The sequence below is a fragment of the Scleropages formosus genome, chromosome 21 (assembly GCF_900964775.1).
Source record: "Scleropages formosus chromosome 21, fSclFor1.1, whole genome shotgun sequence".
In the NCBI taxonomy this organism is placed as follows: domain Eukaryota; kingdom Metazoa; phylum Chordata; class Actinopteri; order Osteoglossiformes; family Osteoglossidae; genus Scleropages; species Scleropages formosus.
The window spans coordinates 6,940,685-6,954,542 of NC_041826.1; the positions used below are offsets into that span (position 1 = coordinate 6,940,685).

Genomic DNA, 13,858 nt, shown 5'->3' on the forward strand with positions numbered 1-13,858 from the left:
GTCACCTCGAATCTGCAGTCACTGGCAGATGTTGACTTTCAAAGTTCATTAGAAAGTGAGCTTTTTGATTTGATCTTAACGATTTAACATGGAATCGTCCTCAGCAGCGGTACCTATCTTCCTGGGTCCTAATAAGGACTGTATTTTTAAAATAGTACACCAAGACAGCCTTTCAAAGCCATTCATTTTACCATACATAGCCTTGGTTTTTTACATTGCATTGTCATGGAAGCTGCAATTCAAATGACAACTGAGAATAAGCAAGTCAGTGAAAAACAAGACATGTTAAAGAACGTAAACATCTCTTGAAAACATCTGTCAATGCTTTCTAATGTACAAAAGTAAATGTTGCAGTTGAACTGCATGCTCTACGTGCTATGATCCGGATAATTAAGTTAAACAAAAAAGTCAGCAGAAACAACAGAATCTTGTTGCTTACCTATGATTTGACCCTGGCATCTTATGAATGAAACCTGAGCCACAGAAACAAGAAAAAATAGAAAACTCCTGTAATGCACAGAGGTCTTCATGTCTGTAAGACATGAATTGTCCTTTTGTGCAGAATAGGGGGTTAAAAAGAATGAGAAGTTTTTCAGTGCACCATGAAGTCGATAGGTTATCCGTTCCCTGTAAGCAGCAAGCAGACCCAGCCCAGACTTTTTGTGTGTTGCAGCTTTAAATAAGAATGCTGGCAAGCCTAATTTTCCTCCCCCTTTTGTGAGAGCGTGTTCATAATCATCCACTCACACACAGCTGTGACACTGACAATGAACAAGCTTCTCAGTTAAAAAAAACAAAAATGGAAAAAGAAGAAACTAAACCTTCACTATACTGAATTAGTGAAAATCTGGTTACGTTTCATAAAACTTAATTTATTAATATTCCTCCTCTTGATTCTTGCAGATTGGGGCTGTAAATCCTGTCTTTTTATTTAGGGCTGTCAAAGACTTAGAACATGACTTTTCTCTGGAAATTCTGCATTGTAATTAAGTTTGTCATTCCAACTATTCCAGTTGTAAGCAAATGGAAGATGTGACCATGGAAAAACATGTATATAAGAAATTGAATGTGTGGTGTTTTACTAAAATGCATCCAAAAAAAGTAGGAAAAAATGAACCCATACTTTTTTAGTAATAGAGAGAGGTCATATGTGTTTATGGGAGGAGTCTTTTATTCTCCCTCGCTAAAATGGGGTTTCCCACAAGTTCTGATTTTTAATTTTTTTTTTTTTTTTTTTGTTTGGAGAAGTACATTTGCCAAGTTCACTCTCAGAGATTGAACTTGCCAGAAATGTTTACACAGATACTCTGTGAAGATAGGAATTTCACTTTGTTACAGCAAAATCTGAAGAAACCCTAGCTCAAGTCTGAGATAGAAGTTAAGCAGAAAAGCACAGTTACGATGCCTGAAAGAGCAGCTACTTTTCGTTTCCAAGGAAAGCTACGTGCAGTTTTATTTACTATAATACTTTATTTTTGAAAAGGGAAACCTAGTGAGTTATTAGAAGATCTTTAAATATGAAGTAACTCACATACACACACACACATTTTCGGAACTGCTTGTCCCATACGGGGTCGCTGGGAACCAGAGCCTAACCCAGCAACACAGGGCGTAAGGCCAGAGGGGGAGGGGACGCACCCAGGACGGGACGCCAGTCCGTCGCAAGGCACCCCAAGTGGGACTCGAACCCCAGACCCACCAGAGAGCAGGACCCGGTCCAACTCACTGCACCACCGCGCCCCCCCGAAGTAACTCAATGAAGAAAAAAAAAAACTTCTTAGATTATTGTCACAGTTGCTATTGTAAGTTTAAGAAAATTTAATAATTCCTTCAGTGATAAAGGACAATTTTAATTAAGAAATACAGTTACGGACAAAGTGACGAAACTTTGTGAAGGATATGTTGTTAATTCGAATAATGTTGAGTTACAATATGTATTAAATAAAAATACACAATATGATAGTGAAGCTAAACTGTTACAGCATTTACAGTAAATTGATCCAGTGTAGAATTACAGTAGATCAGAGCCAGTTTCAAGAAGCACTGGGCACATAACAGTATATACACTGGACGGGGTGCCAGTCATAACAGGGTGCTGTCTCACACCAAGTGCAATTTAAAGTCACCAGTTCACTTAAATTGTGTGTCTTTGACCTATGAGAGGAAACCCATTTAAATGGGAAGGTCATGCAGAGCTGAGATTGGCTGGACCAGTGGGCTTCCAGAATTTCCCTCTGGAAATTTATTTGAAGTGCAGAAAAAATGTCAGTCAGTTCTTCCATCAGTAATTCCTTCATTCCATCCTTCCATCCTTCCATTTGTCCTGGCGAGGAAGGCTGAGAAGTGTGAATCCCTATGTAGGTGGAAGACACCCTCCACTCCTCTGTCTTTAATATAGAAAGTTTGCTGAGTACTGTGCTGTACATCCAGAGATACCTGACCTGCCTTTCGTACCGCACTGAAGAAAAATGAGCCACACTGTCCCTAGACTTTCTAATGCTTTAACATCTCCAGTCAAGCCTCACCCATACAGAGGGCTTGGATCACCACAATGATGTCAAGAACAGTGATGGTTTTTTTTTTTTTTTTTTTTTAATCCACCATTCCATACTGCCTTCTTGTAGGAGCACATGTCTGCCATGTTGAGGAGTTCCTTATAGTGCTCCATCCACTGCTCAGCAAACTTCTCAGGAGAGGTCAGCACTTCCCTACACTTGTTTAGCACAGCCTGGGCAAGCTCATGTTTTCCCCTCACAGGACACTGAACATTTTGCTTGCAGATTTAAACCTTTCCATTCTTTTTCAAGCTAATGTTAATTTAAAAATATATACTGTATATGATTTGCTTGTCATGGATATTCAGTTAATTACTATCGATGCCTTCGGTTGTCTGTCCTAAAATAAGGTTTCCAAAGGACACAGTAACATATTTCAAACATCTTTAGAAAAATGAGCTGCAGTTCTTGCATACTGAAAACCAGACCAGGCTTGCTTTGGTTCAAAACTTCTTACATGTGGCTCCTTGCCAAGGATTTACCTCATTCTCGGACAGCAACACTTTGCTTTTTTTTGTCTCCTCCATCAGTTATTAATTATGCACCAATATGACTCAACTTGTCCCAAGAAAACTGATTGACTATCTGTCTGTCTGTCTGTCTGTCTGTCTGTCTCTTAGAAAATACAGTGTGTGCATTGCATTAGCAGAAAGAAAGACTTAGATGCAGTTGTGTGATTCTAAAGTACAGTTAGTTTTTCTTTCCACTGTATGAACCAATGTTCATCACACGAGTAGCTGCATAAAACTTTATCAGAATATCGACGATTCCTGATCACCTTCCTAGCAATAATTTCTTTTTTTTGAGATACATATAAACATTTACGTTACATTATATTACAGGAGTAGCAGCATAAAAGGTTATCTGGGCACGATTATAAAGTTATAGTGGATGAACATTTACACCTCACGTGAACTTAAGAGATCATGGGCGAAGTGAGTTGTCCAATTTAGATGTAACCTGGCACAATAAGATCTCGGTGCTGAGCCATGTGCATCTGTGTTCTTCTGACAAGGAACAGCTGTTCTCCATGTTCTCAAGGTTCTGAAAGAGTCAGGTGATTTACTTTCCAAACAGAGTGACTGTGAGAAGCTAGGGCAAAGGCAGAGGAGAAAGGCAGCTGTGCTTGTGTAATCCTGCCCATAAAATGGTGTGGCCCTCAGCCAAGTAACTCTGTCTGCAGCCAGATTCACAAGCATCACTTATGTTTGCATTCAGAGGAGGGAAATGGCAGGCCTTTGTAAGCTTGGCCTGAGGAGCAACGAAGGATTCGGTTATGAAGAAAGCAACCACAGGGAGGGTAGAAACACATTTCGCACAAATTCAGTGCCAGGTCTTTAGTTTTCTCTCAAGTTTTAGAGTAACCCAAAAGATGTTGAGTCCTGCTTGAAGGGCGTTGTTCTAACTTGCAAAAGGACTCATCATTCAGTTTCTTCTTTTTTCCCCTTTAATGTGTAATCCACAAAAAGGGGATCTTTTCTGTAGTGGCTGCAAAGTTTTTCAGCAAAATGCAGTGAAATTGTGTAATTGCAACCTGAGACTGGAGTAATCAGTTTTACGTCAACTGAGTAAACTGTTTTTTAAAATACACAGAAAGACTCTTTAATCCAAACTGAAAATGCATGACATTTTTGCTATTTCCCCGAGTAACGGAAATGTAAGGGAACACATTGTACTTATTAAGAAATGTCCTTCAGAAAGAGAATAGAGGTTGGGCAAATATTCTGAAGAAGGGCTTGGGGTGATGTCTCTCATTAAATATGAAAGGTATTGTCCAAAGCAATAGTGTGGAACTTCACTGATGAAAGGTACAGTCTGAACCAAATCCATTAAAGTTCAAGTACAGACACGCCCCATGGGCCCGTTGACTTTCTCTCCTGTAAGTTCATGCAAAACACAAACAATGAAGAATTTAGTTATGGTGAGATGCGGCCATTCCGAAATTACGATGTTAAAACACAGGCATTACTGGAGAAGTACTGTACATTCCTTCTTTTATCTTTATCTTATCTGTAAGAATTAGTTATTAGAGTGTTACATTGAGAAATAAATGCAAAGGCGAATGTTTAGATATTTTATGTTCATAATTTTATTTATGCTTTCTTTCTGTTTTGTTCTTTATTGTTGTAAGGCTGCTGAAAAGCTACAGTACATTATGTAGTGCGGAAATAATAGTGCCAATAGTATGCTACACCAAAATTAAATGTGCAGAATATATTTCTTCACTGCTATGAGAAAATCATCAGTGTCAGCTGGGCAAAACTGTCTTACAACCATTTGGTTTTGACCTTATCTTGCTTTTTACTGTTACTTGGCATGTGAGGATAACTGCCAATATAGCAAAACAGTGCTGTGTGCTGTGGAGTCTGTCCTCACAGGGTGTGTTACATCCTGGTGTGGCAGCTGCTCCACACAGGACAAGAAAGCTGTACAGAGGGTGGTCAAAACAGCTCAGGAAATCATGGGCACACAGTTGCCAGCAGTACAGGACATCTACACCACACGTTGCCTCAGGAAGATGATGCACATCATGAAAGATCATAACCACCTCGCACGAGCACTTTTTTCTGCCGCCTGGAAAGTAACTCAGCTCTGTTCGAACCTGCACTGCTAGGTACAGGAACAGCTTTTACACCAATGCTGTAAGAGTGTTCAACTCTCACTAATGTGTGGTATCAGCAACAATATTGGACTTTACACTGCCACTTTGCGCAACTAGAATTTCCACTGATCCCTCCAAGCACATAATTTGCATTGTCAGTTTTAAGTATTCTGGCTATTTATTGTTATTGGCATTATTTAATGCTTTTCTTTGTGTAGTACTATCTATTTTGTTGTCTCTAGTCTGTGAAGAAGCACTCAAGCAAGAATTTCATCGTACTTTGTACACAGTACTTGTACATATGACAATAAATTGTGAACTTGAAACAGTTGAGTAAATGAGTCATACCAATAACTGAAAGTAGGAGATGCAATCAAAGGTGGTTCTTGATATAATTAAGCAGTTGACACCAGATGGAAAGATATTAACTAGGTACAATTGTGAACAAAAATGCAAACTTGTGCGCAGTGAAATGTTTCCGTGGGTTTAGGATGGAAGGACATGAACATGTGCAGTGTGTTGGCAGTTGCACAGAGAGGAAGACTATGGTCAGGCTGCAGCACATAAACATATTATTATACCTGAAAATACACCTTTGCAACGTTCCTAAGATTTATTGATCACTGTTATGAAGTGGTTACGCACTTCTATCCTGGTGATAATGGAATCTTCCAGGATACATGGGTATATGTATTCATGTACATGGGGTCATGTGGTCAGGGATATATATATACGTGTGTGTGTGTGTGTGTGTATTCTGGATTGTCGCCAGTGTTTTCCACCCCTTAAAAAATCACCATATATAGGAATTTCTCACAAAAGAATTTTGCTACACCCCTCCAGTACAGTTCCAGACATCATTCATGCCAAGATACACTTGATGCTGTTTTCATGAATTCAACTGTATTATGAACGCACCAAAACAATGTAACAAGTAGGAGGTGGTGGTTGGAAGACCATCACTGCTTTCAGAAAAAAAAAAAAATGCTGGAATAAAACACAAGTCAAATTTTACTTTTTAGACCCAGTGTTTTTATAAGACTGCATACTTACTTTTCCATTTGACTTGTGTCAGTCACTGAATTTATAGGGTAATGCTGTCTGATGAAACTGGTGGCATAACCATAACCTAATCAAAATCCATGTGAAATGTCTTCACGGATGTCCCACATGCCCCTTTGAGCTAATTGCACCAAGTTTCTATTTCACAGTTTCATACTAATTGTTACAGATTTGTCCCTACAGTTATGACCTGATATATGATGATTATAGTTTCAAGTTCACGTTTCAAGTTTCAAGTTCATTGTCATAGATACAAATACCATGTACATGTATCATGAAAATTTTCCTGAATGCTTCTCCACAGACTATGGACAAAGACAAATGGTTGATGCTGTATGCTCAATCCATGTGAGTTTGGCAGTGAGGGTGACCCCTAGGAATTTGAAGCTGTTGACCCTCTCTACAATGTGCCCTCCTATGCAGATGGGTGCATGAGCCGTATCCTGTTTCCTGAAGTCAATCACCACCTCCTTAGTTTTGCTGATTAAGAGACAGGTTGTTGTCCTGGCACCACTCTCCCAGGAGCCTCACTTCCTCTCTGTAGGCCATCTCATCGTTGTTGGTGATCAGACCCGCAATGGCGGTATCATTATCAAACTTTATGATGGTGTTGGTGCTGTGCCTGGCCATACAGTCATGTGTGAATAAGGAATATAGCACTGGGCTCAGGACGCTTCCCTGTGAAGTGCCAGTGTTAAGAGTCAGTGGGGAGGAGGTATTACTGCCAATCCGCACACGCTGGGGTCTGTTAGTGAGGAAATCCACGATCCAATTGCACAATGTGGCACTCAGTCCCAGCCCTAGTAGTTTGTGGATCAGCTTGGTTGGGATGACAGTGTTAAATGCTGAGCTATAGTCCACAAATAATGGCCTTGCATAGCAGTTTTTATTATCAAGGTGAGACAGAATGGTGTAAAGTGTGTGTGATATCGCGTCTTCGGTGGATCTGTTGTGGCGGTAGGTAACTGCAGTGGGTCCAAAGTGTCTGGGATGGTGTCCTTAATGTGTCCCAGCACCAGCCTCTCAAAGCATTTCATTGCAATGGAAGTCAGTGCCATTGGGCGATAGTCATTAAGGCAGCTCACTTTGTTTTTCTTAGGAATGGGGAAAAGGGTGGTGTTTTTGAAACAGTTGGGTACAGTTGAGCTTTTTAAGGAGGTGTTAAATATGGCCGTGAACACAGCAGCCAATTGTTCACTGCATGTTTTTAAAACTCGCCCTGAGATTCCGTCCGGACCAGAAGCTATGCGGATGTTGACACGGCTAAAGGTTTTTCTCACTTGTGCTACAGAGACGGTGAGACTGGTGTTATCATGCAGCGCAGTGGGGATCCGCACCGGGGGGGGTCTTTGTTCTCGAACTCGAAGCGGCCATAAAACGCGTTCAGTTCGTCAGGGAGAGATGGAGCGGCACCTGTCAATGTCCACATCTGTGGTTTATAATCTGTTAATGTTTGGATTTCCTGCCACAGCCTACGTGCATCTTGAGTGCAGTTAAACTCTGATTCCATCTTTCTGCTGTATTCCTGTTTCGCACTGGTGATGGCTTTGCGAAGCTCATGCTTGCTCTTCTTGTACGCGTCCGTGTCTCCGGACTGAAACGCGCAAGTTCGCACACGGATCTTATTTCGGATTTTGGCGGTTATCCACGGTTTTTGGTTGTTAATTGTATTGTTAATTGAACTGTGTTTTCGTTTGAACTGCAGGGATTCTAGATTTGAGACTGAGGCTTGGTAAACATGGTAGCTGATGATTATCCTTTTTTGCTGTCAAGAGGTGTGTTTTGTTCTTATAAAACTTGTCTCTTTTTTGAGTGTAACAACTGTCTGTTTCTGTTACTTGTGTTGTGACCATATTATGTATTTTAGTGTATACACTACTTTTCTCCAGCACATTTTCTCTTACATTACATTTATGTAATTTTTTTTTTTAATTTTATGGAATATTAATCTATGGAATTTGGATAAGATTTATTTTCATAAGTTATGGCCTTTCATAACAATTGCTCAATTTTAGCTAAGTTTTGCTAAGAATTGAACATGAGTAACTTAGTCTTAAGTAACTTTAACATCTTCACTTTGGAATTAATTTTCTGTAGTGACACATTGCTGAGATCTCTTCATCGTGTAGTTTTAAATTTTTTACAAGTGTGGTGTACAGTGTACAGTTTGGGAGAAGGGATGTGCGGCAAAAACATCTGATAAACACCTGTACAGGAATGATGTCATATTTCAAATTTTGCTACAAGTGTTACAACTGTTCCCTTAAAAGATTGATGGCTTCCTAATTCCTTGCAGGATTCTTTCTGCTTCAGCTGGGAAAGGATAGTGCTTCCCTCAAGAACGGAAAACTATAGCCCAAATGGAAAACATTTTTTCTTGTTTTCTTACATGCACAAACTTTTGTAGGATGGCCGACAGTGACAATGTAAGATATATCTGGCAATAGTACATGCAGGTATAAAAAGCTTGCTGCCTCTATACTAAAAAGTTTTTTTTCCTTTTTTTGCCAAGAGAAATGCACTCATGCTTAGATATTTTACATTTACATTCATTCATTTAGCAGACACTTTTCTCCAAAGTGACATACATCTCATAAAAAATACAATAAGTTCATTACAACACAGAAATTGACTTAGATGCAGACGCATGTTCAAAGAGCAGTTAATTTATTACATTCCACCTTACAAACCAATATACATCACACGAGTAGCTACCTAAAGGTTTATCCTTTAATAGACGATTTCTAATTACAGTTACATTTACATTTATTCATTTAGCTGGTGCTTTTCTTGACTTACAATGTTAAGGTTACAAATAAAACAAGATTACAATTATTTCTCCATTTATACAGCTGGATAATTTTTTACTGAAGCAATTTTAGGGTGAGTACCACACTGAAGGGTACTACAACCGGAGGTGGGGGTCAAACCTGCAGTCTTTGCATCCCAAGGCTCTAACCACTACACTCCCAGCTGTCACGTATATAGAGATTGACTTTAAGTTCTTAAGAATAGCAGCAAATATAATATAATACAGCTATACTGAGAAATGGCCTGACAGTATTTCACCTGGATGCCAGATGGAGGTGAATTTCTGTCCCAAGGTTCTGCAGCCATGGGAAGGGCAATCTCAAAAGGACATGACCTGATGGAATAGAACTGACTGGGATGGAGCAGAGGCATTTCAGCACAGGAGTACCATCCAAAAAGTGCTGTAATTTTTAGTGGTAATGGGGACAGTTTAGGAAATGTGGTATGAAGTATTATTCCACTGATGTTTTGTCTTCTGACAAAACCTCCAACATTCACTATTTAAATTTTTTCCATGTTTTCACAATTTTCCTTTGTACATACTGTATTATTTTTAAGCTCTATTATAATTTTTTAGCTATATTATCTGTCATATTATTCTCAGCATGCACAGTGGAAAGATTTCCATGCAAGTTAAGGAAATGATGGCAGCTGTTATTTGTTTTCTAACTTTTGCTGTAGCAGCAGACTCTGTTTCATTCCCTTCCGTCATTAATTCTTCAGGGACCTGACAAGGAAATAAGGAATTCTTCAGAGCTCTGGGCCACATTATGCGGCCATGTGTAGAAAATGCTTGGAGACTTAAGATATGTGACTTTCAAGTTAACTCAGCAAGCTTTTTTTAACAACTTTGCCACTGAAACATTCAAACACATTATACTTTTCAAAGCTACAAGGAGCAAAGTTCCACAAATGATCAATAAATACAAATGAACATACAACTGATGTAGATATCTATTAAATATAATGGATATATGTAATAGGAAAGATATATTGTATTTTTCTCTAAGATGTACTTTGCTTTGGAGAAAAGTGTCTACAAAATGAATAAATATAAATGTAAAAAATCATTGGATCACATCAAACTATTGTTATTATTAAATTGTTCTTTACATACACTTTTACATGAAGCTACTTAGTGTGCGTTTTTGCTGTCTTTCAGACTTAGAATCAAACTATGAGAAGCCATTAAAAGCATACAGTATATCTCAGTATTTGGCTTCTGAGGTCACTTTTAAATGGAATACTATGGATGACATAGAAAAATACCTGTGTTCATTTACCTTTAATGTTATCTGGCATTCATTCCTTCATGAAAATAGTCTTTTGACACATTAACAGCTCTGACAATGAAGCAATTCATGACAGATTGGAAAATGCTGTTTCCAGGACTACAGATGGCGAAGAAGAAAACAACTTCTTGCCAACTTTTGGTTTTGTTTGTGGGCCAGTATTTTCTGTTCTTTTGTATATCTTACAGTCAGCAGTAAAAGAAACATGTTTTTAATGGTATGAATAAAATGTTTACAGAATTTAAATATACAGCTTTATCTAAGGTATTTGAGTTAATTGCAGTATTACAGGTTAAAGTGAAACAGCCTCATATTTTTTGAATTATAAAAAAATTCACCTAAATACTTACACCTTATTTTTTTCAGAAAGTAAGCCCCACTTCTTTATGTTTTCTAGAAAAGATTACCAGATGACCGCTATGTGCCGCTCTGCCTGCTTACACTGATCAGTCACAACATTAAAACTACTGACGGGTGAAGTGAATAACATTGATTATTCACTTTCATGTATTCATTACGGTGGCACCTGTCAAGGGGTGGGATATATTACGCAGCAAGTGAACAGTCAGTTCTTGAATTTGATGTGTTGGAAGCAGGAAAAATGGGCAAGCTTGAAGATCTGAGCAACTTTGACAAGGGCCAAATTGTGATGGCTAGACAACTGGGTCGGAGCATCTCTAAAATGGCAGGTCTTGTGGGGTGTTCCCGGTATGCAGTGGTTAGTACCTACCGAAAATGCTCCAAGGAAGGACAACCAGTGAACTGGCAACAGGGCCATGGGCGCCCAGGGCTCACTGATGCGCGTGGGTATGATGGCTAGTCCGTCTTGTCCGATCCCACAGAAAAGCTACTGTAGCAGAAATTTCTGAAAACCTTAATGCTGGCTATGATAGAAAGGTGTCAGAACTCACAGTGCATCACAGCTTACTGCGTATGGGTCTGCATAGCCACAGACCAGTCACAGACCACTCACAGTGCCCATACTGACCCCTGTCCACTGTCGAAAGCACCTACAATGGGCACGTGAACATCAGAACTGGACCATGGAGCAACGGAAGAAGGTGGCCTGGTCTGATGAATCACGTTTTTTCTTAGATCATGTGGACCGCCGGGTGCGTTTGCGTCATTTACCTGGGGAAGAGATGGCAGCAGGATGCGCTTTGTGAAGAAGGCAAGCCGGCGGAGGCAGTGTGATGCTCTGGGCAATGTTCTGCTGGGAAACCTTGGATCCTGGCATTCATGTGGATGTTACTTTGACATGTACCACCGACCTAAAGATTGTTGCAGACCACGTAAACCCCTTCATGGCAACGGTATTCCCTGATGGCATTGGCCTCTTTCAGCAGGATACTGTGCAATGCCTACTACAAACATTGATAAAAAAGTTCAAAGTCTTGACTTGGTCTCCAAATTCTCCAGATCTTAGTCCAATTGAGCATCTGTGGGATGTGCTGGAAAAACAAGTCCGATCCATGGAGGCCCCACCTCACAACTCACAGGACTTAAAGGATCTGCTACTGACCTCTTGGTGCCAGATACCACAGGACACCTTTAGAGGTCTTGTGCAGTCCGTGCCTCAACGGGTCAGAGCTGTTTTGGCGGCACGAGGAGGACCTGCACAATATTAGGCAGGTGGCTTTAATGTTGTGGCTGATCGGTGTATAATAAGACTTCTGTTTTCTACTGTAGTTTTGTTCAGCCTCAGAAAAACTAATGAGCAAATGTAATGCTGTGCTAAGCATACTATCTCAGCATTGAACATCTTCAGCTGTTCTTGACATACTGTGTTTCAATTCCGAAAATTCTAATTTATTCAAGGCCACTTATTGACCATATTGACCTACACAGTCTTCTTAATCTCTATTACAGTAATTTCCAGGCTATTAGCGGATTAGTCTTAACATGTTGCTTGTCCCTGCAAAGGTAATTAATGTATACATAGCATTCCAAGAGAAGGATAACTAATAAAGAAAGAAAGGTGAAGCTAGTCATCTGAGAAATAGCTTATGGGTTAGTAGTAGCAAGATTGTGATTATTTAATAGAAATCTCAGCACTCATAGCCCACTCAGGTATTAATAATGGTATTTCTGAACTGTGTATTTTGAAATTTTGTACTGTCAGTCTTCACACAGGATTCCTGCATATCTGTGATAAGATTGTTTCCTTTTGCATAGTCCTTTTTTCTTTACTACAAGGACATGGTACAGTTTATGTATAAATATTCCCCTCTGCAGCCTGCAGTAATACCATGTGCTTCATGTTTTGTTTAGGTCTGACTGTGCTGGATATGTTTAGTCATCATAATAATCCCATCACCTCTTGTAATCTTTCATATACAGTGCATTCAGAAAATATTCAGACCCCTTCACTATTTTCACATTTTTATGTTGCAGCCAGGGGGCGCGGTGGTGCAGTGGGTTGGACCGGGTCCTGCTCTCTGGTGGGTCTGGGGTTTGAATCCCGCTTGGGGTGCCTTGCGGCGGACTGGCGTCCCGTCATGGTTGTGTCCCTTCCCCCTCCGGCCTTACGCCCTGAGTTGCCGAGTTAGGCTCCGGTTCCCTGCGATCCCGTATGGGACAAGCGGTTCAGAAAATGTGTGTGTTGCAGCCATATGATAAAATCTCACTCACTCACACACACACACACACACATTTTCAGAACCGCTTGTCCCATACAGGGTCACGGAGCCTACCCGGCAACATAGGGCGTAAGGCAGGAGGGGGAGGGGACACACCCAGGACGGGACACCAGTCCGTCGCAAGGTACCCCAAGCGGGACTCAAACCCCAGACCCACTAGACAGCAGGACTGTGGTCCAACCCACTGCGCCACCGCACCACCGCACCCCCTCTGATAAAATCATTTAAATTAATTTTTCCCTCATCAATCTACACTCAGAACTCCATAATGACAAAGTGAAAACAGGATTTTAGAAATTTTTGCAATGCTTTCTGAATGCATTGTAAACATTTTATTTCTAATGTTAGCAGTATGCTTTGAACTGTATGTATGAAGGCTGAGGAAACTGACCTCATAACTTAGGCTTGGTAACTAAAACATTTTCTAAAAACCTGTTTTCATCCATGAAATCCAGGGAGTTATTCCAGCTGTAGCCTCCAATTTCCTGAAAAGTTTTTTAGGGTTGCCTCATCGGCAACTAAGTCCTAAATTCACAGTCAAAAGTTGTTTTCATGTATAGATGAAAACGTGTTCACAAAATATGGCTAATCGAATGCGTATTGTAACAATCAGAGCTCCAAACATCACTGTACTTGATAGCATATCATGTAAACATTTATATAAAGTTGTTTTTAGTTTAGTTTTTTCATTCGATATCATTCAGTACTCTCAAAAAATCTAAGATAGTCATTCTCTGACTTTGCAGTTTGGCATCAGATTTACTGTTGGGAAATTGGTAGCTGGTTACAGCAGCCAATGAAACTGAAAAGGATAACAAATAATAATTGAATAAATATTAAATAACTAGTGACAAAAAAAAGAAGGAAATATCTTGACAAGACATGGTCCAGTTCTGT

The 13,858-nt window shown here is 39.9% G+C and overlaps 1 protein-coding gene across 1 annotated transcript in view; it reads right to left on the reverse strand.

Moving 5' to 3' along the window:
- Positions 1 to 665, reverse strand: part of LOC108924244 (collagen alpha-2(V) chain-like) — a 44,811-nt gene extending 44,146 nt beyond the window's left edge. Inside the window, exon 1 of the mRNA XM_018735478.2 lies at positions 440 to 665. Within this exon, the coding sequence (XP_018590994.1) occupies positions 440 to 530 (91 nt within the window). The 5' untranslated portion in view covers positions 531 to 665. The remainder of the gene's footprint in view (positions 1 to 439) is intronic.
- Between the last annotated feature and the right edge of the window lie 13,193 nt (positions 666 to 13,858).